Below are 27870 nucleotides of genomic sequence, written 5' to 3' on the forward strand. Positions count from 1 at the left end.
CCTCGCGGTGAAGGCGAGCGAGCGGTTTCACGGCGAAGGCGAGCGAGCGGTTTCACGGTGAAGGCGATCGAGTGGCCTCACGGTGATGGCGAGCGAGCGGCCTCGCGGTGAAGGCGAGCGAGCGGTTTCACGGCGAAGGCGAGCGAGCGGCCTCACGGTGAAGGCGAGCGAGCGGCCTCGCGGTGAAGGCGAGCGAGCGGACTCACGGTGAAGGCGAGCGAGCGGACTCACGGTGAAGGCGAGCGAGCGGACTCACGGTGAAGGCGAGCGAGCGGACTCACGGTGATGGCGAGCGAGCGGTTTCACGGTGAAGGCGAGCGTGCGGACCCACCGTGAAGGCGATCGAGTGGCCTCACGGTGATGGCGAGCGAGCGGACTCACCGTGAAGGCGAGCGAGCGGTTTCACGGTGAAGGCGAGCGTGCGGACCCACCGTGAAGGCGATCGAGTGGCCTCACGGTGATGGCGAGCGAGCGGCCTCGCGGTGAAGGCGAGCGAGCGGTTTCACGGCGAAGGCGAGCGAGCGGTTTCACGGCGAAGGCGAGCGAGCGGCCTCGCGGTGAAGGCGAGCGAGCGGCCTCGCGGTGAAGGCGAGCGAGCGGCCTCGCGGTGAAGGCGAGCGAGCGGTTTCACGGTGAAGGCGAGCGAGCGGCCTCGCGGTGAAGGCGAGCGAGCGGCTTCACGGTGAAGGCGAGCGAGCGGCCTCGCGGTGAAGGCGAGCGAGCGGCTTCACGGTGAAGGCGAGCGAGCGGCCTCGCGGTGAAGGGCATAGCATTATTCAGACGATATGATGTCAGTCCAACAGAAATATGTATGAAACGTGTCTTTAAACACGTTAAGAGGTTTGATTATCAGACAAATGTGAAACGTCTGTAAAATGAATCACAAAAGTGCAGAAATATCACTATTTCTTTTGATTTGAAAGATTAGAACGTCACTTTTTCATTTAGATTTTTAGACGGCTTTCTGTTGAATTTTTACTTTTTCTGTAGCATTTTTACTTTTTATGTTGCATTTTTATTTTTTCTGTAGCATTTTTTTTTTCTGTTGCATTTTTACTTTTTCTGTAGCACTTTAAAAAAAATAATTGATAAACTCGCCGTTCAAATTTTGCACTTCTTTCACAGCATTCACAGTGTTGTACAAATGTCGAACTTTTGTCACGATGTTTCTTTGGCAATAAAAACACCTGCAAGTTAACAAATGAACAACGTTGAACTGACGTGTTGTGGAGCATTGTAAACAAAGCAGTAACAATAATATTGTTTATTTGGATATAAAGCGTAGACTATTGTCAAGTCTAAACTCAGCTTCAAACTTTTATTCCACTTTCATCAACAGTAGTCGAAGCAGGAGCAGGTCAAAAACCTTTAAAATAAGGCACTTTATTTCTATTATCATTTAAGCATTTTATACAGAAGTAATATAGTATTTGAAGATTTTTATTAATTTTTAGTGTTTTTCATTTCCAAAATATGCAATAGTATTTTACCAACTAATATTTAACTGCTGACTTTTAATATGTTTTATTTTAATCAATAAACCAATTCAGTTTTTAATAAATACATACATTACATGACTTAAATACATTGTTTTAAGTAGTTTTATCATTTGGTCTAAATAATCTAAATGGCCTTTTAGGTTAAATAACTATTCCCCAACCTTTAACATTAAATTAAATATTCCATTACATAAGCGTTCTACCTCAAATCTAAATGAAAAACTACAATCCCATCAATCATTCAGTGGAATAAGTTTACTAAAACCTAAGATGAGGCCAAAATGATCTCGACTTTACTTTAATGACTTGTAACTGCGCCCAACCAAACAAAATACTGCCTCGGGCTCGAATGTTGTTTTGAGCAGGTTTAAATTAAAAGAAAACTACTTTTACAGGCAAATCCACTCACAGGTGCATCTTTGTTTTCTCCTGTGCATTCATGGGCGTGGTCTGTGCATTCACGGGCGTGGTCTGTGCATTCATGGGCGTGGTCTGTGCATTCACGGGCGTGGTCTGTGCATTCACGGGCGTGGCCTGTGCATTCATGGGCGTGGTCTGCATTCACGGGCGTGGTCTGTGCATTCATGGGCGTGGTCTGTGCACCTGTAAACCTGAGCCAAATGAAGCCCTGCAGCTTCATCTGCCCAGGGCTCCATCTGCTGGCTGACATGGAGATAGCACACCTGGACCAGACATGAACTAAAGATAATAGCAGAGTGAGAGGAGAGACATGAGGGCTGTGCTATTTGCCTTGACGACGACAGTATAATCACTGGTGATGCATCGTCAGCAGGTAGTTTCCATTTGAACACCAGATTCTGCAGAAAAAAACAACTTCTTTACATTGTTCTCTTCTAGATTAATGCTGTTTTCACTCATGACAAAGTACAACACCGTAATAGTTGTTTAAACGACTTATTTATAACAAGAAACGTAGATTTATATCCATTACACTTTTAGATCTTCAGCTATTTTTCAATCATTATGGTGATATTATGGTTAAAGTGACACACTGCACCTTTAGGGCTGGAGAGAGTGAGGAAATAGTCGACCTTACGGTCTTCATTCAAGGCTGTTTTTGTGCCAAACTGAATCAATAAAATCCATCTGAGGTTTTGTATCTTTGACGCGAGTTCAAAGGTCTAAAAACTTTAACAAAAATCAAAACTCTTAATCGTTAAACTGTTGATTTCTATCTCTGACTTGTTGTTGTTGTTTGCGATGGTGTTTCAGACCGGACGGACCGCTCTGCGCAGCACTTCCTCCGACGACATGAACCACAGCGGTAAAGACTCACACTCCTGTCCTGGTCCTGTCCTGGTTCTGGTTCTGGTCCTCGTTTTAGTCCTGTTCTGGTCCCGTCCTGGTCCCGTCCTGGTCCCGTCCTGGTCCCGTCCTGGTCCCGTCCTGGTCTCGTTCTGGTCCCGTTCTGGTTCCGCTCTGGTCCCGTTCTGGTTCCGCTCTGGTTCTGTTCCTGGTTTTAGTCCCGGTTTAAAGGAATATCTTATCTTATCTTTTAGTCCTCATTTTACTCCTCATTTTAGTCCTGTTCTGGTCCCGTACTGGTCCTGTACTGGTCTTGTTCTGGTCCTGTACTGGTCTTGTTCTGGTCTTCGTTTTAGTCCTGTTCTGGTCCCGTTCTGGTCCTGTACTGGTCTTGTTCTGGTCTTCGTTTTAGTCCTGTTCTGGTCCCGTTCTGGTTCCGCTCTGGTTCTGTTCCTGGTTTTAGTCCCGGTTTAACACCGTTTGGCTGCGACTCGTCTTCTCTGACCCGGTTTGTTTTCTTGAGCAGGCGACGCTTCTAATCTGAGGGAGAAGATGGCCAAGTACCAGGCGGCGGTCTCTAAGCAAGCGGCGAAGCAGAGCGTGAGCACAAAACACAAACGTGTTCTTTCTCTACTCTTCATTCATTACTGTGGCACGTCGATAGATCGGAAGTTATTTCAAGAGCTGAAAAACATACATTCCAATAACTCAACAGAATTCGATTTAAAAGCTGCATTTTTCCCCGACAAAAATGGCAAAAATCTGCTTCTTCTTTCTTTCTTTTTTTACCCAATAACCGCCTGTACATTCAAGATAATGTTTTATTTTTGTGAATTAATCCTAATAAATGAATAAAATATCAAAAAAAAAACTTTACTGAAAGACTTTGCTTTTACTCTCATTTAAAAAAAAAAAGTGCTTTTGTTGTAGTGTTGTCAAAAGTATCAAAAACAAAAGTATAAGTATCAGATACTAATTGATGCAAAAACAATCAAAATTAGATTAAAAAACAGGACAAAATTGGACTTTTCCCGAGCAGATTCAGAATGACCTTGAGCTTGATCAGAACTTTGGTCACTTAAAGAATTATGACCTTTAGACACGTTTGGGCTGCGTTGCGCTCTAAGTGACACCGGAGATACAACGATACAGTTTTCTCACAATTCAATACATTACAATAGTTTTCCTTCTATTTGTGCGCTAATTACCAACAAACCACTGGGGGCAGAGCTGACCACTGGGGGCAGAGCTGACCACTGGGGGCAGAGCTGACCACTGGGGGCAGAGCTGACCACTGGGGGCGGTAGTGAACACACAGTGCAACAGCGGAAGCTCGACGTTTAAAAATATTCTTAATTTTCTGGGCTCGTTTCCAGCAAATGTGTTCCACAAACTGCACTTTTTTTCCCGTTTCGGTCCCTTCTCTAACTGACCTTGCGCGCCCTCCGGTGGTCATCTTCCAGAACACAGACCTGACGTTTAGAAACGGTCGCAAGTAGTACGAAAATTAAGCGTACGAAAATGTAGTGCCGAACAAACGCCAAACGGTTCAACATTACACACGAATAGACTCGTTTAAAACACGTATTCGAGCGCGTTATAAGATCATACGCGCCCGATTTGTGTTGATTATCCGGACGGCGTCTCGCGGTGACCTCAGCCTCATTGTCCCGCTTCGTTCTGCCCCGTAATCGCTTCCTTCCTGTCGCTTCTCGAAATAGAAACCGACTCGATGTAACTTTTACGTCGTGTTTTCTTGCCCTTTCTCTCAAACAGGGCTCGTCCGCAGAAGCCCCGGCTCCAAAAACATCTGCTCCGGCCGCACCGAAGCAGCGCTCGGCCCCCGAGTGCAACGGCGAGAAGGTCAACGGTGAGGCAGAGTTCACACGTTACGGGCGGGGCACTCCTCGGAAAGTATTTGGGGTTCGAAAGTGCCGGTTTTAACGAGCGAAGGTGTGGCGAAAGTGAGACTGACCCGGGTCTATAGCGAGAACTGGAAAGGCACGAGACAATTTACCGTATTTTCTGCACTATAAGGCGCACTGGATTATAAGGCGCATCAAGTGAAACAAAACAGACTGACTTATCTGACATAAGTCAGTAGGTTGAACTTTATTAATGCAGTATGCTCTGAAAATGGCCAGCTTTTCTTCGTAATATTTGTCAGTTGCTGCAAGATATTCATTAATCCACATATAATGGATTATAAGGCGCTTTTTTGAGAAAATTAAAGGCTTTTAAGTGAGCCGTATATCCGGAAAATACGGTAAGACCAAACTGAAGAACAAGAATTTAGGAACAGTAGGCGCACTGTATGGTCTATTTTCCATTCCATTCCATTGTTCATATATAAGGAGCACTGTTGTTTTTTGAGAAAATTAAAGGCTTTTAAATGCGCCTTATAGTGTGGAAAATACGGTATTCTCGTATCACTTTGACTATGAGCGCTCGTCTGTTCAGTTCTGATGTAGTTTTAAAGGATAAATGACTAAACCACACACATTTCATAAACTAGGTCTAAGTCGGTTTGATTTTTAGTATCTGTAGTTGGTTTAGAAATATTATTTAGCTTTACGCTCGTACTAAAGAAACCAAGTTCTGTCAAATAAGCCTCAAAGGAATCGTAGTCGAACAGACGATTGAGCTTGAACTGAATGTCCTGAAAAATCTTCTGTGTTTCAGGTGAAGTGAGCGACGCTCCGAAGCCGGCCAAAGTGAGTTCCTCTCTGCTCCTTCTCTCTCTTCACATGTTAGAACGTTTAACATGTGAAGAGAGAGAACGTTTCTCTCTTTACATGTTAAACGTTCTCTCTCTTCACATGTTAAACGTTCTCTCTCTTCACATGTTAAACGTTCTCTCTCTTTACATGTTAAACGTTCTCTCTCTTCACATGTTAAACGTTCTCTCTCTTCACATGTTAAACGTTCTCTCTCTTCACATGTTAAACGTTCTCTCTCTTCACATGTTAAACGTTCTCTCTCTTCACATGTTAAACGTTCTCTCTCTTCACATGTTAAACGTTCTCTCTCTTTACATGTTAAACGTTCTCTCTCTTCACATGTTAAACGTTCTCTCTCTTCACATGTTAAACGTTCTCTCTCTTTACATGTTAAACGTTCTCTCTCTTCACATGTTAAACGTTCTCTCTCTTTACATGTTAAACGTTCTCTCTCTTCACATGTTAAACGTTCTCTCTCTTCACATGTTAAACGTTCTCTCTCTTCACATGTTAAACGTTCTCTCTCTTTACATGTTAAACGTTCTCTCTCTTTACATGTTAAACGTTCTCTCTCTTCACATGTTAAACGTTCTCTCTCTTCACATGTTAAACGTTCTCTCTCTTCACATGTTAAACGTTCTCTCTCTTCACATGTTAAACGTTCTCTCTCTTCACATGTTAAACGTTCTCTCTCTTCACATGTTAAACGTTCTCTCTCTTCACATGTTAAACGTTCTCTCTCTTCACATGTTAAACGTTCTCTCTCTTCACATGTTAAACGTTCTCTCTCTTCACATATTAAACGATCTCTCTCTTCACATGTTAAACGTTCTCTCTCTTCACATGTTAAACGTTCTCTCTCTTCACATGTTAAACGTTCTCTCTCTTTACATGTTAAACGTTCTCTCTCTTCACATGTTAAACGTTCTCTCTCTTCACATGTTAAACGATCTCTCTCTTCACATGTTAAACGTTCTCTCTCTTCACATGTTAAACGTTCTCTCTCTTCACATGTTAAACGTTCTCTCTCTTCACATGTTAAACGTTCTCTCTCTTCACATGTTAAACGTTCTCTCTCTTCACATGTTAAACGTTCTCTCTCTTCACATGTTAAACGTTCTCTCTCTTCACATGTTAAACGTTCTCTCTCTTCACATGTTAAACGTTCTCTCTCTTCACATGTTAAACGTTCTCTCTCTTCACATGTTAAACGTTCTCTCTCTTTACATGTTAAACGTTCTCTCTCTTTACATGTTAAACGTTCTCTCTCTTTACATGTTAAACGTTCTCTCTCTTTACATGTTAAACGTTCTCTCTCTTCACATGTTAAACGTTCTCTCTCTTTACATGTTAAACGTTCTCTCTCTTTACATGTTAAACGTTCTCTCTCTTCACATGTTAAACGTTCTCTCTCTTTACATGTTAAACGTTCTCTCTCTTTACATGTTAAACGTTCTCTCTCTTCACATGTTAAACGTTCTCTCTCTTTACATGTTAAACGTTCTCTCTCTTCACATGTTAAACGTTCTCTCTCTTCACATGTTAAACGTTCTCTCTCTTTACATGTTAAACGTTCTCTCTCTTCACATGTTAAACGTTCTCTCTCTTCACATATTAAACGATCTCTCTCTTTACATGTTAAACGTTCTCTCTCTTCACATGTTAAACGTTCTCTCTCTTCACATGTTAAACGTTCTCTCTCTTTACATGTTAAACGTTCTCTCTCTTCACATGTTAAACGTTCTCTCTCTTCACATATTAAACGTTCTCTCTCTTCACATGTTAAACGTTCTCTCTCTTCACATGTTAAACGTTCTCTCTCTTTACATGTTAAACGTTCTCTCTCTTTACATGTTAAACGTTCTCTCTCTTTACATGTTAAACGTTCTCTCTCTTTACATGTTAAACGTTCTCTCTCTTTACATGTTAAACGTTCTCTCTCTTCACATGTTAAACGTTCTCTCTCTTTACATGTTAAACGTTCTCTCTCTTTACATGTTAAACGTTCTCTCTCTTCACATGTTAAACGTTCTCTCTCTGTACATGTTAAACGTTCTCTCTCTTTACATGTTAAACGTTCTCTCTCTTCACATGTTAAACGTTCTCTCTCTTTACATGTTAAACGTTCTCTCTCTTTACATATTAAACGTTCTCTCTCTTCACATGTTAAACGTTCTCTCTCTTTACATGTTAAACGTTCTCTCTCTTTACATGTTAAACGTTCTCTCTCTTTACATGTTAAACGTTCTCTCTCTTCACATGTTAAACGTTCTCTCTCTTCACATGTTAAACGTTCTTTCTCTTCACATGTTAAACTTTCTCTCTCTTCACATGTTAAACGTTCTCTCTCTTCACATGTTAAACGTTCTCTCTCTTCACATGTTAAACGTTCTCTCTCTTCACATGTTAAACGTTCTCTCTCTTCACATGTTAAACGTTCTCTCTCTTTACATGTTAAACGTTCTCTCTCTTCACATGTTAAACGTTCTCTCTCTTCACATGTTAAACGTTCTCTCTCTTCACATGTTAAACTTTCTCTCTCTTCACATGTTAAACGTTCTCTCTCTTTACATGTTAAACGTTCTCTCTCTTCACATGTTAAACGTTCTCTCTCTTTACATGTTAAACGTTCTCTCTCTTCACATGTTAAACTTTCTCTCTCTTTACATGTTAAACGTTCTCTCTCTTCACATGTTAAACGTTCTCTCTGCTCCTGCAGTTCTGCCCGCCGGCTCGGGAGACGTGTTACGCTTGTGTGAAGACGGTGTATCCTCTGGAGAGACTGGCCGTTCTGCAGCACGTTTTCCACAAGAGCTGCTTCAGATGTGTCCACTGCAGCGCTCGGCTCAGGTACTGTCTTAAGACAAGATTTAAAAGGCAGAGTCTCGAGCGCAGCACAGAGAAGTTACTGTATGTATGACCTCATCGTAACACACACTGAACGTTTCCTTCGTTGTCTCTCCAGTCTGGGAAACTACGCTTCTCTCCACGGAAACGTCTACTGCAAACCGCACTTCAACCAGCTCTTCAAGGCCAAAGGCAACTACGACGAGGGCTTCGGACACCGGCCACACAAGGAGCTGTGGGAGCCCAAAGTGGAGGGTGAGGAGGAGAAAGAGGCCAAACCCACCCAACCCGAGGCCCCGAAACCGTCCCCGAGTCCCGCCGACGCCGACCGAGACCCGACCGCCGCCGTAGAAGCGTCTCCCATCGCCAAAGTCACCGACCTGACGCAACTCCTGGAGAAACAGCCCCGCGAAACCACCGCGAAACCCGCCGAAAAGCCTGTCCCCCCGAGCCGCCGCATCCACGTCGCCTGGCCGCCACCGGGAGGCGACGGTCAGAACGGCGGCCCGGCGAAGGAAGGCGGGGTCTCGTCGGGGAAGAGCTTTAAGAAGTGGCCGCCGGAGGACGAGCCGGCGTCCTCCGCGTTCCAGAGCACGGAGCGGGCGGAGCTGAAGAGCCTGCGCCGGAGCTCGTCGCTGAAGGAGCGGAGCCGCCCGTTCACGCTGCTGAAAAGCTCCGAGTCGGCCGGCGCCAGTTTGAGGCAGAGGGAACTGCGGCGCCCGCTCAAAACGCTGCAGGAGTGGAGGGCGTCGCTGGAGGAGAGGCAGTCCATCGAGGAGAGAGAAGACGCCAACAACGCCACAGAACCCGAGGCGGTCCTGGCTCCGATCGGCGAGAAACGAGACGCGCCGAAAGAGAGTCCGAAAGAGGAGGAGCCCGAAGTCCAGGGCCACGTCCAGGTCCAGGCGGAACCGGAGGAGCCGGAGCTGAGCGCGGAGGACATTATCAAGAGGAACAGATACTACGATGACGACGAGTACGATGACGACGACATGGTGTAGTCCAAAAGGGCAAAGTGAAGCCTCAGTTATTCATAATTATTCATACGCAGGGGGAATTTTGAGTGATTATGATGAAAATGTGGCAAAAGAAGTTGTACCGTATTTTCTGGACTATAAGTCGCACCGGAGTATAAGTCTATTATTCAAAAAATGCAGAATAGAGAAGAAAAAAAACATATGTAAGTTGCACTGGAGAATGAAATGCAGTTGCAAGTGTGAAAATAACAAATAATATCACACATAAGTCGCTCCGGAGTATAACTAAATAAAAGTATAAGTCGCACCCCGGCCAAAATTATGAAAAAAGGTGCGACTTATAGTCCGAAAAATACGGTAAATATCAGGGTGGCTTCTCACTCTGTTGAAAAATAATAATAATTCAATAATTTCAGTCATTTTCATGTTACAGACACATTTGTGACTTGTATTTTTTTTTTTATCAATTCCCGAAAAATATTCCCATCTTTATTCATCAATATTTAATATAATGTTCCTGATTTTAGATTTGCACATTTCCCTCGAGGGCATGATTTAGATTTCGGCTTCGTTTTTTTGTCTATATAATGTTATTGTTAATGGGATAATAAGGCCTTTATTTGCTAATATATACATTTTATATCATTTTAATTATATCGCTTTTATACATCTCAATCAGAACGTAAATGAGGCTTATTGTTAAATTGTTAATGTTCACTTTTGTTACTGTGAAAAACCCATTAGAACTTGTTTTATATGAAAAGAACACTTGGAATTCTGTGATTAAAAACACCCAAATGTCTTAAAATGTCCACAGTGCTGTTTAGGTTTTATTCAAAAAGATAAAGTCTTAAAATCACGCTCCAAGTCCAATCCAGGTCTTGAGAAGGGCTAAATCGTGCTGTTCTGGTCCAAACATGGACTAAACCAGGACCAGAGCGGAATCAGTCACTTACGAGGCCAAAAGCTGGTTATTATCATATGATTATGGTTATGAATCCTATAAACGCTGTCGTTTAGACCGCGACAAACATCACAGCTCCAGGTTCAGTCTTTTCTCAAATGACAATCGTCAAGAATTCAACACAGTGATTGTAATTCCAGGACTAGACCAGGACTAGACCAGGACTAGACCAGGGCTAAACCAGGACTAAACCAGGGCTAAACCAGGACTAAACCAGGACTAAACCAGGACTAGACCAGGACTAGACCAGGGCTAAACCAGGACTAAACCAGGGCTAAACCAGGACTAAACCAGGACTAAACCAGGGCTAAACCAGGACTAAACCAGGGCTAAACCAGGTCTAAACCAGGGCTAAACCAGGGCTAAACCAGGTCTAAACAGGACTAAACCAGGGCTAAACCAGGACTAAACCAGGTCTAAACCAGGTCTAAACCAGGTCTAAACAGGACTAAACCAGGTCTAAACAGGACTAAACCAGGACTAAACCAGGACTAGACCAGGACTAGACCAGGGCTAAACCAGGACTAAACCAGGGCTAAACCAGGACTAAACCAGGACTAAACCAGGGCTAAACCAGGACTAAACCAGGGCTAAACCAGGTCTAAACCAGGGCTAAACCAGGGCTAAACCAGGTCTAAACAGGACTAAACCAGGGCTAAACCAGGACTAAACCAGGTCTAAACCAGGTCTAAACCAGGTCTAAACAGGACTAAACCAGGTCTAAACAGGACTAAACCAGGACTAAACCAGGGCTAGACCAGGACTAGACCAGGACTAGACCAGGGCTAAACCAGGGCTAAACCAGGGCTAAACCAGGGCTGAACCAGGGCTAAACCAGGGCTAAACCAGGACTAAACCAGGGCTAAACCAGGACTAAACCAGGGCTAAACCAGGGCCGAACAAGAATTACACAAAATATCAATAACAAATTTTAGTGTTACGATTATTGTGAGGAAAAAAAACTATATTTAAACATTATTCACGTTGACCAAACTGAGCCAAAACTGTGAAATTAAAAAATGTCATTCTTTTTTCCCCCGAAGGGACAAAATAAACTTTTTTCAGTTCTAGTCCAGGTTTAGTCCCAGAGTAAACGGATTATTTTTGAATCAGAATAAAATATATGATTTCACATACAATACTGTGGAGCTGAAGTAGATGATGCGTTTATCGGTTTGAATTTAGTTTAAGGACGACTCGTGACGCGCTCGTGGGCCTTTGTCCAGAGTGTAAACTCCATGAAACTGGGACCTTCATGCTGTGAGTGCAAACCAAAATGCCACCGATTTCTCTTCATTTTTGTTTGTTTGTTGGTGAAAAATGGTCCAATTGTTTGATTCTTCTCGTGTTGTAAAGATGAACGTGGCGCTTTAAGGCCAACTTTTGTCTGGAAATGTTTTTTTAACGTGTGGGTTTTTGTTGCGTTTGGTGCGTTCACACTTTGATCCCGCGTTGAGCCCAGTTTAGACCAGATTTAGATTTGGTTTGGTCCCGTTTTAGTCCTGGCCTGGTCCGTATCGTGGAGTGTGAACGCAGCCTCACTTTTCATTTCATGCGGCTCTTAATCTCGACCAAAGCTTAACTCTGTCGTCTTTGCACTGCTACAATCAAGCTTTTGTATAACTTTGTATTGGAAAATAACTGGAAACATTAAATAATATAAAGAAAAAGGTTTTTACTTGCTGTGCATAATTTTGACTGGATGAGGAAAATCATGAATAAAATCTGGCCTTTTTAAACTCTTTCATTAAAAAAAAACATACATTTCTGTCAGATATTTAAATTACCCATATTTCAATTATCCAAAATATGTAAAATGTCCGTATTTAAATTATCCATGTTTGAATTACCAATATTTAAATTACCATTAATATTTAAACTACCCATATTTAAATTATCCAAAATATGTAAAATGTCCATATTTAAATTACCCTTAATATTTAAAATGTCCATAATATTTAAATTACCCTTAATACTTAAACTGTCCATATTTAAAATGATCAAAAATATGTAAAATGTCCATTATATTTACATTACCCATGATATTTAATTCATCCATATTAAAATTATCCATAACATTTAAAATATCCACAAGTGTGTTTTAGTCATGGTCTTAATCAGTTTCACTAGTGAATAACAAGTGTTTTTAAGGCATTTTAAAGTTGCACTATGTAACTTTTCTGCTCACACAGTGCTGACCATAGATGATATCGCTTTGTCTGTAATGTTCCACAATATTTAACTTGCTTGTATAGAAGAAAAAATAAATAAATCCGCAGCCACAGAGCTGACCTGTCACTCGGCCCGGTCACTCGGTTCGTCTCCACGGAGACAGATAATGTGGAACATTCCAGGCAAAGTAATACCACTGAAAACAAATATTGCACTGTCTTTACCATCGAGTTACAATAAAGGCTAGAGACCGTTGCCATGGTAACCTGTAGTAACTGACGTCCAGTCCTGGCAGCCATTTTGTGGAGGAAGAACTCTTAATACTTTAATAACGTGACTTTTTGTACGTGCACCTTAACGCTCAAAGCTGAAAAAACATATTTAAAACTTTAGGTCATACATTTATTTATCGTAAAGTCATGAAATAAACAGAACAATGATCAATACAAACCAGCGCAGTGTCTTAGGTGAATATTAATGTTCATAATTCAAACACAGGTCGAGCTCTGCATCATTAAGTCACAAATACACCATTTATGTTCATACAAACACTATATTCATGACACAATGACTTTTATCGCCCGGTTTTATATGATTATCGATTAAAATGTCGCTCTTTCTGCCCTGGAAAGATGGCCATAGAACAGATGCCACGCCCTCTCGCCTTTATCATAACTCACTGGTCTTTTCCTTTCATATACTGTGCATGGATGTGTACAATTAACTGTCATATTAAAAAACACTCGCCCACGACACTCGACACATAGTGATGCCACATTTTTTTAACTTTTATTGCACACAACCCTGTCAGAAAAAAAGACATTTGTCAAACGATCATTGCATACGTGAACTTTGCGAGGGTCAAGTCGAGCTTCGGTCCGTTTCCAGCACGTTCTTTTGTGACTAAACGTGTGCCTAATAAGATTGTCCTTCGTGAGCGTGACAGAAGCCCCGCCAAAAACACTCCGCGTCCAGCAAAACGTGGGACATTCAGCAGAAGAGAGGCGCAGTGGGTTTAGTGCGATACCGCAGAAGGCCAGCAGGTGGAGGTAAAGCGCTGGATGGCACGTTTTGGCGTTAAAGATGAACAAAAGGTGAGATTGATTTGGTTACAAACAAGTATCAGCTTTGGAAAGAGATAGAGCTGCACAATAAAACCGGCAAAGTCACGTTATGTGTTTAGTATTTATATTTATGCACTTTGCTTTATTGCAATAGTCAAAGTAATGATTGCACGCTGTGTTTCCGGTTCTGTGCAGCCCTAGAGTGACTTCCTCATTAGAAAAGTATACATTAATTAATAAGACGATTAGGATTCAAAGCACATTTTGGTTCGAGCGTTTGCGACCGGCGTAAAACAGCGTCAGGCGACTGTGTGCGGCCCCGGCTCAGTTTGTGTTTCACACTTTGGCTTTTCAAGGCGTTTTCCTTTGTTTTCTTGGTGTTTTTATGGCATTTTCTTGCATTTTCCAGTATCTTCTTGTGTTTTGCCGTGTTTTCTTGGTGTTTTCTTGGTGCTTTTATGGTGTTTTCTTGCGTTTTCCAGGCGTTTTCTTTGTGTTTTAAATGGTGTTTTCTTGTGTTTTTATGATGTTTTCATGGGGTTTTTAATGGGGTTTTCTTGTGTTTTTAATGGTGTTTTACTGTGTTTTCTTTGTGCTTTTATGGCATTTCCCTGATGTTTTCCCGGTGTTTTCTTACATTTTCCTGTGTTTTCTTTGGGTTTTCTTGCGGTTTCCAGGTGTTTTTTTATGGTGTTTTCTTGGTGTTTTCTTAATGTTTTCCTGGCGTTCTCTGCAAGTACTCGTCGTTTCAGCCGCTCAGAGGATGCAGGTCCACTTTGACCTTTTCGCCCGTGCTCATCATCCCGATCGTGGGGTAGAACCCTCCGGACGGCAGCGCCACCTCCTTACGACCGACCACCTTCCCGTTACGAGTGAAAAAAACCTGCGAAACGAACACATTTAACGGTAAAACTTCAAATTGCGTTTGTAGTTTTTCCAGGCGTCTGGAACGTTCCGCTCCATCTTTACACGAAAAGAGTCGCAAGGAAAGTTTTTTTAGCGTCATATAATTATTCTCCATGGATTGGTGCTTGAATGTACCATCTCCATCATATGTCAGGAGTATTTTGTGATGTTTCGGGACATGATCGTTTTAGAAGCAAAGAAAAAAGTTACACCGGTGACAGAAATACAAAGATGCAAAGTACGGATTTAGCAGGGAGGCGTCGAGAGATAGATCTCAGAACAATACGCGTCTGAAGCAGCAGTTCAACAACAACCAATTACAAGCTCAGAGCCCCCATGCTGTAGATACCGGACACTGGCTCAGTAAATGGCCTATTGTGTTTACTTAGCGTTTACTTAGCGTTTACTTAGCGTTTACTTAGCGTTTACTTAGCGTTTACTTAGCGTTTACTTAGCGTTTACTTAGCGTTTACTTAGCGTTTACTTAGCGTTTACTTAGCGTTTACTTAGCGTTTACTTAGCGTTTACCTGGCATTTTGCTGGTGTTTACTGGTATTTACCTAGTGTTTTTCTGGTGTTTGGTGTTTTCCTGGCGCACATTCTCAGGCAGTAGAATGGCTCTGGCTTTTATGAAGTAGTTCGAAACTCAACAAACTGGATTCTATTATTCGTTTCAAGGTTCTTCTTATTTTACCAGACTCCTTGACTCAAAACTACAAATGACCTTCCTCACCGTGACCTTCCTGGCGTCCTCCGGCTCCTCCGCGCCCTCCTCGTCCTCCTCCTCGTTGAAGTAGAGGTCGTTCTGGACTTCGCTGGGTTTGGCGAACACCTCCACGTCCCACTCGTTTTCGTCCTCTGCGGAAACAACGGGGCGAGTGAGTGAGCGAGCGGGTTTTTTGGGGCGATAACGCGATCCAAGCGAGCCGCACCTTCGCTGTCGCAGGTGAAGTCTCGCGGGAACATGATGCCGCAGCCCATGACGTCGCCCTCGGAACAGCGCGGGCCGAAGGCATCGCCGACGCCGCTGCCGCTGAACAGCTTCCCGTCGTCTGCAATGGGGGAACAAACCGCACATAATTACACATAATCCGAGACGGTCTGTGCTCAACTTTAGCGTAAATGTCGGTTTTTAGGCTCATTTCTCGTCCTCCACAGGTATCCACTAATCATCTCCACGGCCGGGGTTCTACGTCCGCACCGCGATATCGATGGCGCCTGATCGATCTCGGTATTTGTGACTGACAGGGCAGATCGCGCGGTAACGATGAGCCGCTTGATGACCACAGTTTCTCCAGCAGTAGAACATGAAGAAACGTGACACATTTGTCCAACAGAGTTCCTTCCACACATGTGATTTTGTAGTTTTCCTACATATATTTCCCATTCTTCGTCTGTCAAAACAAAATTACCTTCTCTTTTATATTTATTTTGATTATATTTAGTAGCATGTTTGTCCTGATTATTAATATTGTTTATTCATACATTGTTCCTCATTTATGTGCCTTTATAAATATGAATTACCGTATTTTCCGGACTATAAGTTGCACATTTTTTCATAGTTTTGGCCGGGGTGCGACTTATACTTATATTTATACTTATATACTTATACTCCGGAACGACTTATATGTGATATTATTTGTTATTTTCACACTTGCAACCACATTTCATACTCCAGTGCAACTTGTGTATGTTTTTTTCTTCTCCATTATGCATTTTCTGGCTGGTGCGACTTATAGTCCAGAAAATACGGTAAATAAATAAATGTCCCGTTTCTCCGAGCCAAAAGATTCTTTCAACATGTCAAAGATTTTCATATTCTTTTACAACCTGGTGAAACAATGACCATAAACTCACCTGCATGATACGCGATGGATCCTCTGCTCCAACCCGGGTGTCTGTTTTTGGGATAGTCCTGAAAAAAACAACACGACTGTTGTTAAAACGCCACAAAACCGAGCCCTTTCTATTGTCAGGTCATCAACGTCGGAGTCCCGGTCCCAGTCCACCCCCGTCACGACGCCCTCTGACCTTTCGTGCCAGTCCTAGGGCGATGTAGCACTTCTCTCCGGGGTCCGTGATCTCCAGCTCGTAGTAATGGAAGCGCGTGTCGAGGGGACGCCGCGCCTGGGCCAGACCCACGTCCATGATGCTTTTGCCCCGGCCCATGTACTCCAGCGTCTGCCCCAAACACACACAATAGATGCCCCAAACACACACAATAGATGACACACACACACGACACACACACGACACACATACGACACACCAGACCAGGGATGTCAGGCGTTATTATTTGTCCATTTCAGAATCAGAATGGGTTTATTGCCATTATCAATGAACAGAATTCACAAACATAGAAACTTGTCTTGGTGATTCGGTGCAACACAAGAACAATTTAAGTCTACATCAGATAAAAAAAAATTAAGTAGGCTTAATATGCACATACATTTACAGTTGAGTTTACATATATCTCAGCAGAGCACACAATGCACTGTAGTCTCTGTTTGTCCCTGGCTGTGGCTCCAGCGTACTAATTATAACCATTGTGTACATTATATGGATTTTAGCCCTTCTTTGCTCATGTCCAGTCGGAAAGTAACAAATCACCAGAATCACCGTTTGTCACCGTCCTCAGAGGCCTCATCGAGCGAGGACGGCGACAAACGCTCAACGAAACGTGTCGAGGTAAAAACTAAACAGAAATGAACAAAGAGTAGATAAAAGACTTGATGAGTTTAGTGAATGGGTTTTCGGAATGAGTTTCGCCAAAATGGTTAAACTGGGGGAAAATCTGGCAACACTTGTAGTAAAATGTTTAGTATAATTGTGTAAAGTAAGTAGTCTAACCTCATGAGCACTTTAACTGATTATACAGGTTACATTAGAACTGTAAGGGCTACAGTGCCCATCACCATTTTCAATTTGATTTAGTCTTATTAAAAACAAATTAAAATGGCCGCTTTCCATATTGATTTCCTAAACCGAAGGACTTTTAACAAATGCCATTTAAAACTACAACAGAAATAGGATTAGTTGTGGAAAAAAAAAATCAAAATAATGTATCTCAATTAAAATTAAAGGAACTGCATATTGTTTGTAAAAAAAAATTAAAAAAAAATTTAGGAGGCAAAAAATAAGTAATTTCAATTCAATCTCTACGCCAGAGCAAACCAAAATTCAAAGTGCTAATTTATCTGGCCGTTTATGCCACTTTCTCACACCGAAAGTTGGTCGCGTCGTCATGGTTTTAACGGCGACGCTGGCTCAGACTCACCGTTCCCAGGACTTTGACGTCGTGGACTCGGGCCCAGTCGTCCTCATGGCTGTCCACGATCATGAGGCCCTCGTCGTCCTCCGGGCCCCACTCTGCGTTCAGGTCCAGCAGCACCTCCTCCCCCAGAGAGTGCATGCCCACGGCGGGGAACAGGGGGTCCGGAGAGCAGGGCACGTCCACGCTGCCCACCTACACACACACACACACACACACAACAGGCTCTTATCACTGTCACTGAGGCAACTGCACCGCCCTCTGGTGGTCAGTAGAGGTGAACTACAACCACGAGAGGATTTTAAAATATTCTGTGATTTTTAAGACTTAAAATCCACCGACATGAGGACATTTTGCAGCGGTTATTTGTCTCACATGAAGCACCGCAGTAACGCACACATGAGTGTCACGTGATTGAACAGGGTGTGACAAAAACAACTACAAAGTCTTCTTCTTTGGTGTTTTATGAAGGTTGGTATCCAAGTGTTACATTACCGCCATCTACTGTAATTGTACGTCTTCAAAGTATGCGTTTTATGCTATACAGTACCGTAAAAAATAAATAAATAAAAAAGTTGTAGTTCTTGTACTACAAGTACTAGAACTACAAAGTAGAACTACAAAGTGCAACTTCTGAAATTCCGCCACTCTAAAATATAGAAAAATTGCAACTTTGACCACAAATCCCGAAACAAGTACAAGACCAAGGAATACCAAGAGAAACATGTAACAGGTTATTAGTTCATCAGTTTGTTACTAATGTAGAAATAGAAAGACTAGTATAGGAAAACAGAAGACCTAAAGTTGACTACTTGGGTGTTGGACAGTAAACACACAAAAGCAGATGCAGAGCTGTCAACTTATCAAGGAGGTTAAACGTGAGATTTTACTAAATTAAGACAGACTATGAGTAAGATCTTCCTTCTTAACAGTGTACACAATATACAGTAAAAAGTTTAAATACCATGGCATCAATATGCAATATTTGTACATTAAACAGTTCAACACAAATGGTAAAAAATATCTAAGGGCAACACCTAATGCAGGTTGAACAAGGCTGTTGGCCTAGTCCACATGTTAGCATTAGCGTGTAGCAGCTAATGCTAGATAGGATATTGGCTAACAAACAATGAATTCACCAAACCACAAATGTTCAGACTCACCGATCCCATTGATCGATATTAAGGTGACATGAAGTTGGCTGGTTCTACAAAAAGGTAAAGAGTGAGTCTTTGACTAGAATTAGAAAACTAGAAATACCATATTTTCCATACTAAAAGTCATGGTTTTCATAGTTTTGCCCGGGGTGCGACCTATACTTATATTTATACTTATATACTCCGGAGCGACTTATATGTGATATTATTTGTTATTTTCACACTTGTAACCGCATTTCATACTCCATTGTGCATTTTTTGGCCGGTGTGACTTATAGTCCGGAAAATACGGTGTTTGGTTTAGAGCTGACCTGAGCAGGTGTTGTTCCAAGCTCCGCCCCCACACTTCTGATTGGGAGGAAGTCTGGGCACAGGTGTTGAACTGCTCTGCAGTGTGATTGGCTGGGTGTGAACATTTGTTAGGACATGTGACTTAGTGATTCAAGGACTGTAACGTGGCGGGAATTTTAAAGACTGGGCATAAAACTAGTGGATTTTACCCTGGGTTACAAACATTACATGACAAAAAGATCCTTGAATGACGGAAATCGGACAAGAAGTGCGACCTCGTGAAACAACCCAAAAAACGTATAATAATAAAGGGTTACAGGAACTAATAAAACAAAAACGTGATGAAATGCAAAAGTTCGATCAAACTGCTTGAGCCTGGCGCTGTACGGCTGCTCTGATTGGCTGCTGTAAAGTTCCTGGTGTGGCATGTTGGAATCACATTGACCCATAATATAATAGATCCATGTATTGACCCCACAGACGTGAGCAGAGCCACGACAAATACCGTATTTTCCAGACTATAAGTCGCACCGGACTAAAAGTTTAACCAGCCAAAAAATGCATAATAGAGAAGAAAAAAACATATATAAATGCGGTTGCAAGTGTGAAAATAACAAATAATATCACATATAAGTCACTCCGGAGTATAAGTATATAAATATAAGTATAAGTCACACCCCGGCCAAAACTATGAAAAAAGGTGCGACTTACGGTAAATATGGTAATCAACAAACTTTTCTTTAACAAGATTTTGATGGTAAGTACTGAAGGATTTGTTTACCGGTATATATATTTCTATGTCTGATTTATTAAAGATTTAAGTCAAAAAATTAGGCAAAATTTGAAATTTCAGGCCAATTTTTTGTCTAATCGAGTTTACACAAAAACGAAATCAGAAATCTTAAATCTCTTCTGTGAGTAAGAAATTAAAACCTGGTTCTGTCCATTTTTCAGTTTAAATTTAAATGTTTAGGTGTTTTTTTTTTCACATAAAATGCCTTATTTCTTTATGAAACCACGATTAAAAACTTGTCATATATTCTGTTCTTTCCATTACATGCGTTCGCACATCCGGGAACTTGTACAGTAGCAACCGAGTCCGCCATTTTGAAAGGGGCACAACAGCACATCTACTACATACGATATCCAGGATATGAGGCCAAAATGCCAAAAACCTGCGTTCTGTAAGGACATTGCTCTGTTGTCAGACCAAGGAATGAGAGCTTTGTCGTGTACCTTAGTTTGCCGTTATCGTCTAAACAATCAAAGTATTCGTAGCTCATTATGACCTTAGAAAAGGACGCAGTCGTGGTGGTTGCTAGTATATCGCGTGCCCCTTTCAAAATGGCCGCTATGGGGAAGTCCCGGATGTATGACGTCACCGCGAAAGCATGTATTGACCTGCAGCATCTCGCCTTAGTCAAAGAAAATAACAATCTCTTTTGTTTTCTAGTCATGACTCAGGACTTTACTTTTCAGTGTTTCACTTTTGGTTCTGACAATAACCACAGGGAAAGTACTCCTGGACCAAACCTGTCTCGTGACTGCACTCACCTCTTTCCCGTTCTTTGTGAAAAACACGGTGATCTGTCCGTCCTCCGGCTCAGGACTGATGCCACAGCCGATCCGGTCGCCACGGCAGCACTTGGACCCAAATTGCTGCCCCACCGTGCTCCCGTTGTACAGCCTGAGCGGGAAACATTTACCATCCATTTACCAATTCGAGCTCCATGGGTCACACTGTCTCAGGCCGAATACAGACACATGGGTCACGTTGTCTCAGGCCGAATACAGACACATGGGTCACGTTGTCTCAGGCCGAATACAGACACATGGGTCACGTTGTCTCCATTCAGACCACAGTTCAGTCTCGGTTCAGTCTCGGTTCAGTCTCGGTTCAGTCTCGGTTCAGTCTCGGTTCAGTCTCGGTTCAGTCTCGGTTCAGTCTAGGTTCAGTCTAGGTTCAGTCTAGGTTCAGTCTAGGTTCAGTCTAGGTTCAGTCTAGGTTTAGTCTAGGTTCAGTCTAGATTCAGTCTAGGTTCAGTCTAGATTCAGTCTAGGTTTAGTCTAGATTCAGTCTAGATTCAATCTAGGTTTAGTCTAGATTCAGTCTAGATTCAGTCTAGGTTTAGTCTAGGTTTAGTCTAGGTTTAGTCTAGATTCAGCATCAGTCTAGGTTTGGACTGGGTTCAGTCTAGGCTTAGTCTAGGTTTAGTCTACTAGGTTTAGTCTAGGTTCAGTCTAGGTTTAGTCTAGCTTTAATTTAGGTTTAGTCTAGGTTTAGTCTAGGTTTAGTCTAGGTTCAGTCTAGGTTCAGTCTAGGTTCAGTCTAGGTTCAGTCTAGGTTCAGTCTAGGTTCAGTCTAGGTTCAGTCTAGGTTTAGTCTAGGTTCAGTCTAGGTTTAGTCTAGGTTCAGTCTAGGTTCAGTCTAGGTTCAGTCTAGGTTCAGTCTAGGTTCAGTCTAGGTTCAGTCTAGGTTTAGTCTAGGTTCAGTCTAGGTTTAGTCTAGGTTCAGTCTAGGTTCAGTCTAGGTTTAGTCTAGGTTCAGTTCTGCATTAGACCTGGTTCTGGACCAAGAATATGATCAAGATATTTGCAGATCACGATGATTCAACTTGGGGCTTTTGAATTGAGCGTAACGGTCCCGGGCTCGGACACGTACTTGCCGTCGTCGGCGTGGAAGGCCACAGAGTTGGGGAGCTCGCCAGGCTGATGGTCCAGTTTGTACGACTGAGGCACCAGACCCACAGAGATCATGCCACGCACGCCCGAGTCCACGATCGTCACCTGCACGCACACACAAACAAACAAATACAATCCATAAAATAATCAAGACGTCATTAATCAGGCCTACCGTATTTTCCGGACTATAAGTCGCACCCTTTTCATAGTTTTGACCTGGCTGCAACTTATACGTAAATGTGATATTATTTGTTATTTTCACACTGGCAACCACAAGAGGGCGCTCTAGGCTCTAAGCGACGCAGAAGAAGAATCTGCACTTCCTCTTCCTCTGGAGTTTGTGGAGTTGTTTAGAAGTGACACAGAGGAAGAAGAATTCAATGGATTTAGTGATTTGGGGTAAAACTGATGCTTTGGTAAACTTGTTAGCATGTTCTTTATGCTATAGTTATCTGAATAACTGTTAATATGTTACGTTAACATACCAGACACTTACCACAGTTCTGTCTGTGCCTCATGTAGCTGAAGGTGTTAGCGTTAGCATACGTACACCTATTCACCATGTTCTCTAATCTGTTATTATTTTTAAACTGCATTTCAAGATGAAATGTCTGTTCTTGGTCTTGGATTTTATCAAATACATTTCCCCCAAAAATGTCTTTCCCTTCATTCACTCCACAATGTGCAATATTCTCTTCATTATCTCACTTTTTGTGCACAAATATGTAAATCTGTTGGGAGGGTATTATATTTGTACAAGTTAAGTTTGGATCTAAGTTTATTTTCACTGAGGTTTAGTTGATAAAAAGTCAGATTTATTGTATTTTATTGTTTAATTGTATGTGTTTCTTCTACTGCTCTGTAACAAAAACAGTATCCCCTTGAGGATGAATAAAAGTACTTTCTGATAAATAATCATAATAATAATAATAAATCATAATCATAATAACCCATAACAACGAAATTTCCCCCATGTGTGGACAATAAAAGGAATATCTTATCTTATCTCAATCATAATAATGCATCAGAAGCATAAAACAATAGAAAATTGTTGGGACTATTCCACCACCAACTCTATATTATTATTATTATTATTATTATATTTCAATAGAGAATCATTTCCGCCTCTTATGAATGAAAATAGTTCAGTAATTCACTTATAAGAAGGTCTTAGTAGTTTCTCAAACATTACAATACATTTGGAGGTATTTTAGAGTGTGTCACAATTTCCTCTTTATTCCAAATATGCTTTAGTTTCTTCCATAGTGAACGCATGAATGTGTTATAATAACTTTGACACTTTTAAATCGCACACAGCGGCTCTAAACTCGTAAATAAAAGGGGGATTTTGCTGTGGAAACCTGGCCAAAACAATCTATTGTGTGGAGTTCTGAGAGTCATAGTTTCGGTGGAAGAGCGTGGATTCTCTTTGAACCTTCTCTTCTTTCCGCTCAGATGTTTCCAGTGAGTCACAGAATTCATGAATAGAAAGAAGATTCAGAAGAAGAAGGTTTGAGTCTGATCAGTTTGAACAGGTTGAACGGAGTCAGGGTCATTTATCACGTCGAACGAGCATGACGGCAATAAAAAACACACCTCGATGATACTTTTAGATTATAATGTGGACACTGTGGGTGGGAACCTGAGCCGGTCACTCTCGGTGTCACAGCGGGCTTTAGGCAGAGTTGAACGTTGACCTTTTGGCACATTGCTGGTATTGTCGTGCTAAAGCTTCACGTTAGCAAAGCGAGCGGCTCCCGGATTTATCAGGACCTGCTTTTACAACATACAACACGTCGTCTTACATGTGCAAACTGTTTCATTTATTCCATTTTAATCAAGGATAAGTTATTTCCAATCGTCATGCCCCAGGGCAGCTGTGGCTGCACTACATTCCACCACCAGGTGTGAAGTGAATAAATAATGTTAAATTGTCTTTGACTGTCAGAAAAAGCATTATCTATTATTTACGGCCGTGGCTACAGAGCGGTCAAATAGCCCAGCAGTTTCAGGAGCCACGGCACGGCCATATAGCCTCATGGCTAACCCTAACCTTAACCCTAAAGGCCCGTCCACACCGCCGCGGCTGAAGCGTCCAGTTTACATTCAAAGTCTATAGTAAACACACGTCAAGCGCGTAGTGCGTTTCCCGCGGCGCCATTTCTTCGTTTTTGCGTTTTCTTACGCTCTCAACACTTTGAGCGCGCGTATGAGGCGGCCGAGGCGGCCGGCGCTACTTGTTCAGATATGTTCAGGTCTCTGTAGCCCGATGCGCCACAGCCGCAGCAGCCAATCAGAGCTGACGCTCCAGTGACGTACGTACGTATTCATTTCCCCTCGCATTTCCGTTATTCTCGTGGAACCCTCCACTTCTTCCTTCTTCACCGCCGAGCCCGAAAACAACACTCTCGATATCCGCCATTTTACACAATGAAAGGCCACACCGACAACAACTCCACTGCTCATGCGACAACACCTCTACTGCGCATGTGCGCAGACAGCTCGAGCGCGCCGTACGCGCGCCTGTGTATAGTGCCCGGGGCGTCGAGAACGCGCGTCCGATGCGTAAACCTTTCTAATGTACACGCGCTCACATTCTGCGTCGGGCGCGAATCGGCCGCACCGGTCTGTACGAAGCTTAACCCTGACCCTAACCCGCCGCGGTCTAACCCGGCAGGAGCCGCGGCACAAAATAGCCTAGCAGTTTCGGCCGCTCTGTAGACACTCCCATTATTTACTGTATTTTCCGAACTATAAGTCTCACCTTTTTTCATAGTTTTGTCCGGGGTGTGACTTATACATATATTTATACTTATATACTTATACTCCGGAGTGACTTATATGTGACATTATTTGTTATTTTCACACTTGCAACCGTTTTTTTCTTCTCTATTATGCATTTTTTGGCTGGTGCGACTTATACTCCGGAAAATACGGTATTCTTCAAACCAGTTTCATTTGTTCGGAGAAAATGACATCAAGTTGAAAATGATAATAAATCGAACGTAACAAACCCTAACACACATTTCTACTTCTGCCACACATTTAGAACATGTGTGATGTGTTGCCCCTGGAGGTGAAAAAGTAGAATGACAAAACTTACTTCAAAATATCGATTTCTTTTTGACAAAGGTCTGGCAGCCACAAAACAGCCCACTTCATCTGCGTTTCCCTGATACCTGCAAAGAAGACAAACACACACTTCAAAAAGGTGGAATTATATACAGTTTACCGTATTTTCCGGACTATAAGTCACACCTTTTTTGATAGTTTTGGCCGGGGTGCAATTTATACTTATATTTATACTTATAACTATACGGAGCGACTTATATGTAATATTATTTGTTATTTTCACACTTGCAACCGCATTTCATACTCCAGTGCGACTTATATATGTTTTTTTCTTCTCTATTATGCATTTTTGGGCTGGTGCGACTTATACCCCGGTGCGACTTATAAAATACGGTATTCTTTGTAGCTCAGGTTTTAGAACCTATTATACTAATGCATCTACTGAAAACCAGTCAGGCAGGCAGGCGGTCCCTCGTCAGGACTGGTGTTAGAACTCTATCTGCTGGCAGCAAAGAGAATTACAATGGTTAAAAGACAAAAGCCAGCTTCCCCCGTCAGGCTAACGTGAACCGATACCAGTTTACTTTCTCGTTATCAAAACTTTCTGAATGATTAAGAGCTGTTAATGCCATAATAATACGCTAATGAGAATATATTTAAACACTCATGACAGAGTAACGAGTATCGGATCAGTATCGGAAGCAAGAGGACCTCGTAAACAGGGCTAATGACGCTAAATAGAACTCCAGGTGTGTATTTGATGACGTTATAACATGGTTTGACACATCACACGTGCTGTTCGAACGGGCCTGACGCGTCGGGTCCGTTACCTGATGACGTCGCCGTCCCGCCGCATGCGCTTGAGCCGCTCCCGGTAGCGCACGGCTCGCACTTCGCGGATCTCTCGGATGCGTCGCCTCCAGTTGAGAAACCGATAGTGAAGGTTTATGTCGTCCATCGCTTCTGCTCATCACAAACTGAAACGGAAACACGCGCGCGCAGTCACAGTCGCGTCCGAAAGTGAGATGAGCCGCGGCGGCGCCCTGGTCACCCTGTTACCAGAAGATCGAGGGTTCAATTCCAGTGTGATGTATAAAAAGATGAACACAAACTCTAATAGTGTAATTATAGGACACATTTTGACCGTTCCTGTTCCTGAAGAGTTTTAGAATGATCCTGAGCCATAACAGAACTTGTATCACAATGTAAAGTATTGAAAATCAGATATTAATCAATACCAAAACTACTATCAAAACTAGACTCATTTGAAGCAGAACTGATGCTAAAACAAAACGCATTAACAGGACAATTAGACCGTAATACAGCTTTAAACGAAGACGACGTAGCAACCCAAAGAAAGTGCTGTGTTTTTTGTTGTTGAAAGAGACTAGTTATAAAAAATAATAAAAATATGTAATGAACGCAGATTGTTTTGTGTTTAAATGGACATTATGGGCTCGTGTTTAGATGACGTGAACTTTGTCCTGTCCAGTCGTTCCTCTGGGTGAAACCAAGTGGACTCTAAGTGTGAGATACTGAAAGAGGTCAAACATATTATAAATGTCGTTTTGTAGATGTGCTGGGTTATTAAATTTACCTTCAAAAAAAAGTCCATTGTCTTATGTGATATTTCTGTGGGTCATTTAATGGTTAATTCGAGTGCTAAATGTGAATCTTTAAGACATTTAAAGGCACATTTTGGCAAATTCCTGAAAATATCGCTGGAATATTGTGAAATATATATATATATATATATAATATATATATATATATATATATATATATATATATATATATATATATATATTGTGAAATTCCCTTTAGTCCATATCTCCGTCCACAGTGTCGAGTATCGAGTCTGTTCCTTAGTAACACAATTAAGTCAACACAATAATAAAAGTTGTACCCACACACATCCTGGTCTTTAATACATCTGGAAAGTGGCATATACAACAGGATATAATACATGAATAGCTTTAGTATTTAGAAGAGAATAATATTATATCACTTCTATTTAATATTAAACTGGTCTTTCACTTCCTGAAACTAGTTCCTCTGACGAATGTCCAAGTCCTGTACACTTTGTAGTATCTCATTGTTACACTTGTGTAGTAAACCCTTGTTGACCCATTTACCATGTGAATATTGTATACAACATAAACAAAAGCATTAACGTTAACGTAAATGTGTAAAACCAGAAACCATGAGGTAATCTATGTTATGATCTTCATAATTCATAAGCAGCGAACACTAAGCTACACTTTAGGTCAATGGAATGTATAATACCGGCTTTGTTACGGTTTAACGTTAATAATGTAACGTTAGTTTACTGTTGTTGATGCTCCAAAGTTCATAAATAAGGTTCAGTTCAGAAGCAGCAAAGGCAACGTGAAAACTGTGGCCCCGGCGCCGCTTCTTTACACGCTGCATTGTGTCGTTTTACGGCTTTCATGAACTTTTTACAACTGAAGTGACTTACACAAACCTTAAACTTTGAAAACACATATATCGTGTTGAAATCTTACTTTTAGAACGCTGAGTTGTGTTGTTTTAGTTGAAGATTTGACGAAGAGAAGTCTGTCACTTTGTGCCCGAGCAGCGCTGGCGGAAGTCCCGCCTTCCAGAGCCGCTCAGCCAATCAGAGTCAAGAATCACAGCTGCTGCTTTTAACCTGTTTTTAACCTGCCACTTTTATATTATATTATATTATTATATTATATTATATTATATTATATTATATTATATTATATTATATTATATTATATTATATTATATTATATTATATTATATTGTTATATTATAATATATCATATATTATAATATTATATTATATCATATTATATTATTATATTATACTATATTATATTACATTAAATTATATTATATTACGGGGGTACATGGGTTCGATTCCCAGACCAACATCACATGATCTCTCTGGGTGGAGTCTGCATGTTCTCCCCGTGTTACCGTGGGTTCTCTCCT

The 27870-nt window shown here is 41.8% G+C and overlaps 2 protein-coding genes across 3 annotated transcripts in view; one reads left to right on the forward strand and one right to left on the reverse strand.

Annotated features, from left to right (window-relative positions):
- Positions 1–11179, forward strand: part of LOC140365247 (LIM domain and actin-binding protein 1-like) — a 28504-nt gene extending 17325 nt beyond the window's left edge. For both annotated transcript variants that reach the window (XM_072451543.1, XM_072451544.1), the window contains 6 exons: positions 2733–2784; positions 3292–3365; positions 4542–4635; positions 5448–5479; positions 8205–8335; positions 8451–11179. In XM_072451543.1, coding sequence (XP_072307644.1) covers positions 2733–2784; positions 3292–3365; positions 4542–4635; positions 5448–5479; positions 8205–8335; positions 8451–9333 — 1266 coding nt within the window. In that variant the 3' untranslated portion in view covers positions 9334–11179. The remainder of the gene's footprint in view (positions 1–2732; positions 2785–3291; positions 3366–4541; positions 4636–5447; positions 5480–8204; positions 8336–8450) is intronic.
- Positions 11180–13230: 2051 nt separating this feature from the next.
- On the reverse strand, positions 13231–27510 carry LOC140365248 (SPRY domain-containing protein 3-like). The gene is made up of 11 exons (XM_072451545.1): positions 27414–27510; positions 25719–25865; positions 24920–24995; positions 21797–21921; positions 20689–20821; positions 17693–17881; positions 16447–16596; positions 16273–16330; positions 15348–15467; positions 15149–15273; positions 13231–14392 (listed from the first exon to the last, which is right to left on the reverse strand). Exons 2-11 carry the CDS (start codon positions 25844–25846, stop codon positions 14258–14260), a joined length of 1239 nt encoding a protein of 412 aa, XP_072307646.1. The 5' UTR covers positions 25847–25865; positions 27414–27510; the 3' UTR covers positions 13231–14257.
- Between the last annotated feature and the right edge of the window lie 360 nt (positions 27511–27870).

This window comes from Eucyclogobius newberryi, unplaced genomic scaffold (assembly GCF_026437365.1).
Source record: "Eucyclogobius newberryi isolate DKJ021-1_F unplaced genomic scaffold, fEucNew1.0.hap1 SCAF_19, whole genome shotgun sequence".
In the NCBI taxonomy this organism is placed as follows: domain Eukaryota; kingdom Metazoa; phylum Chordata; class Actinopteri; order Gobiiformes; family Gobiidae; genus Eucyclogobius; species Eucyclogobius newberryi.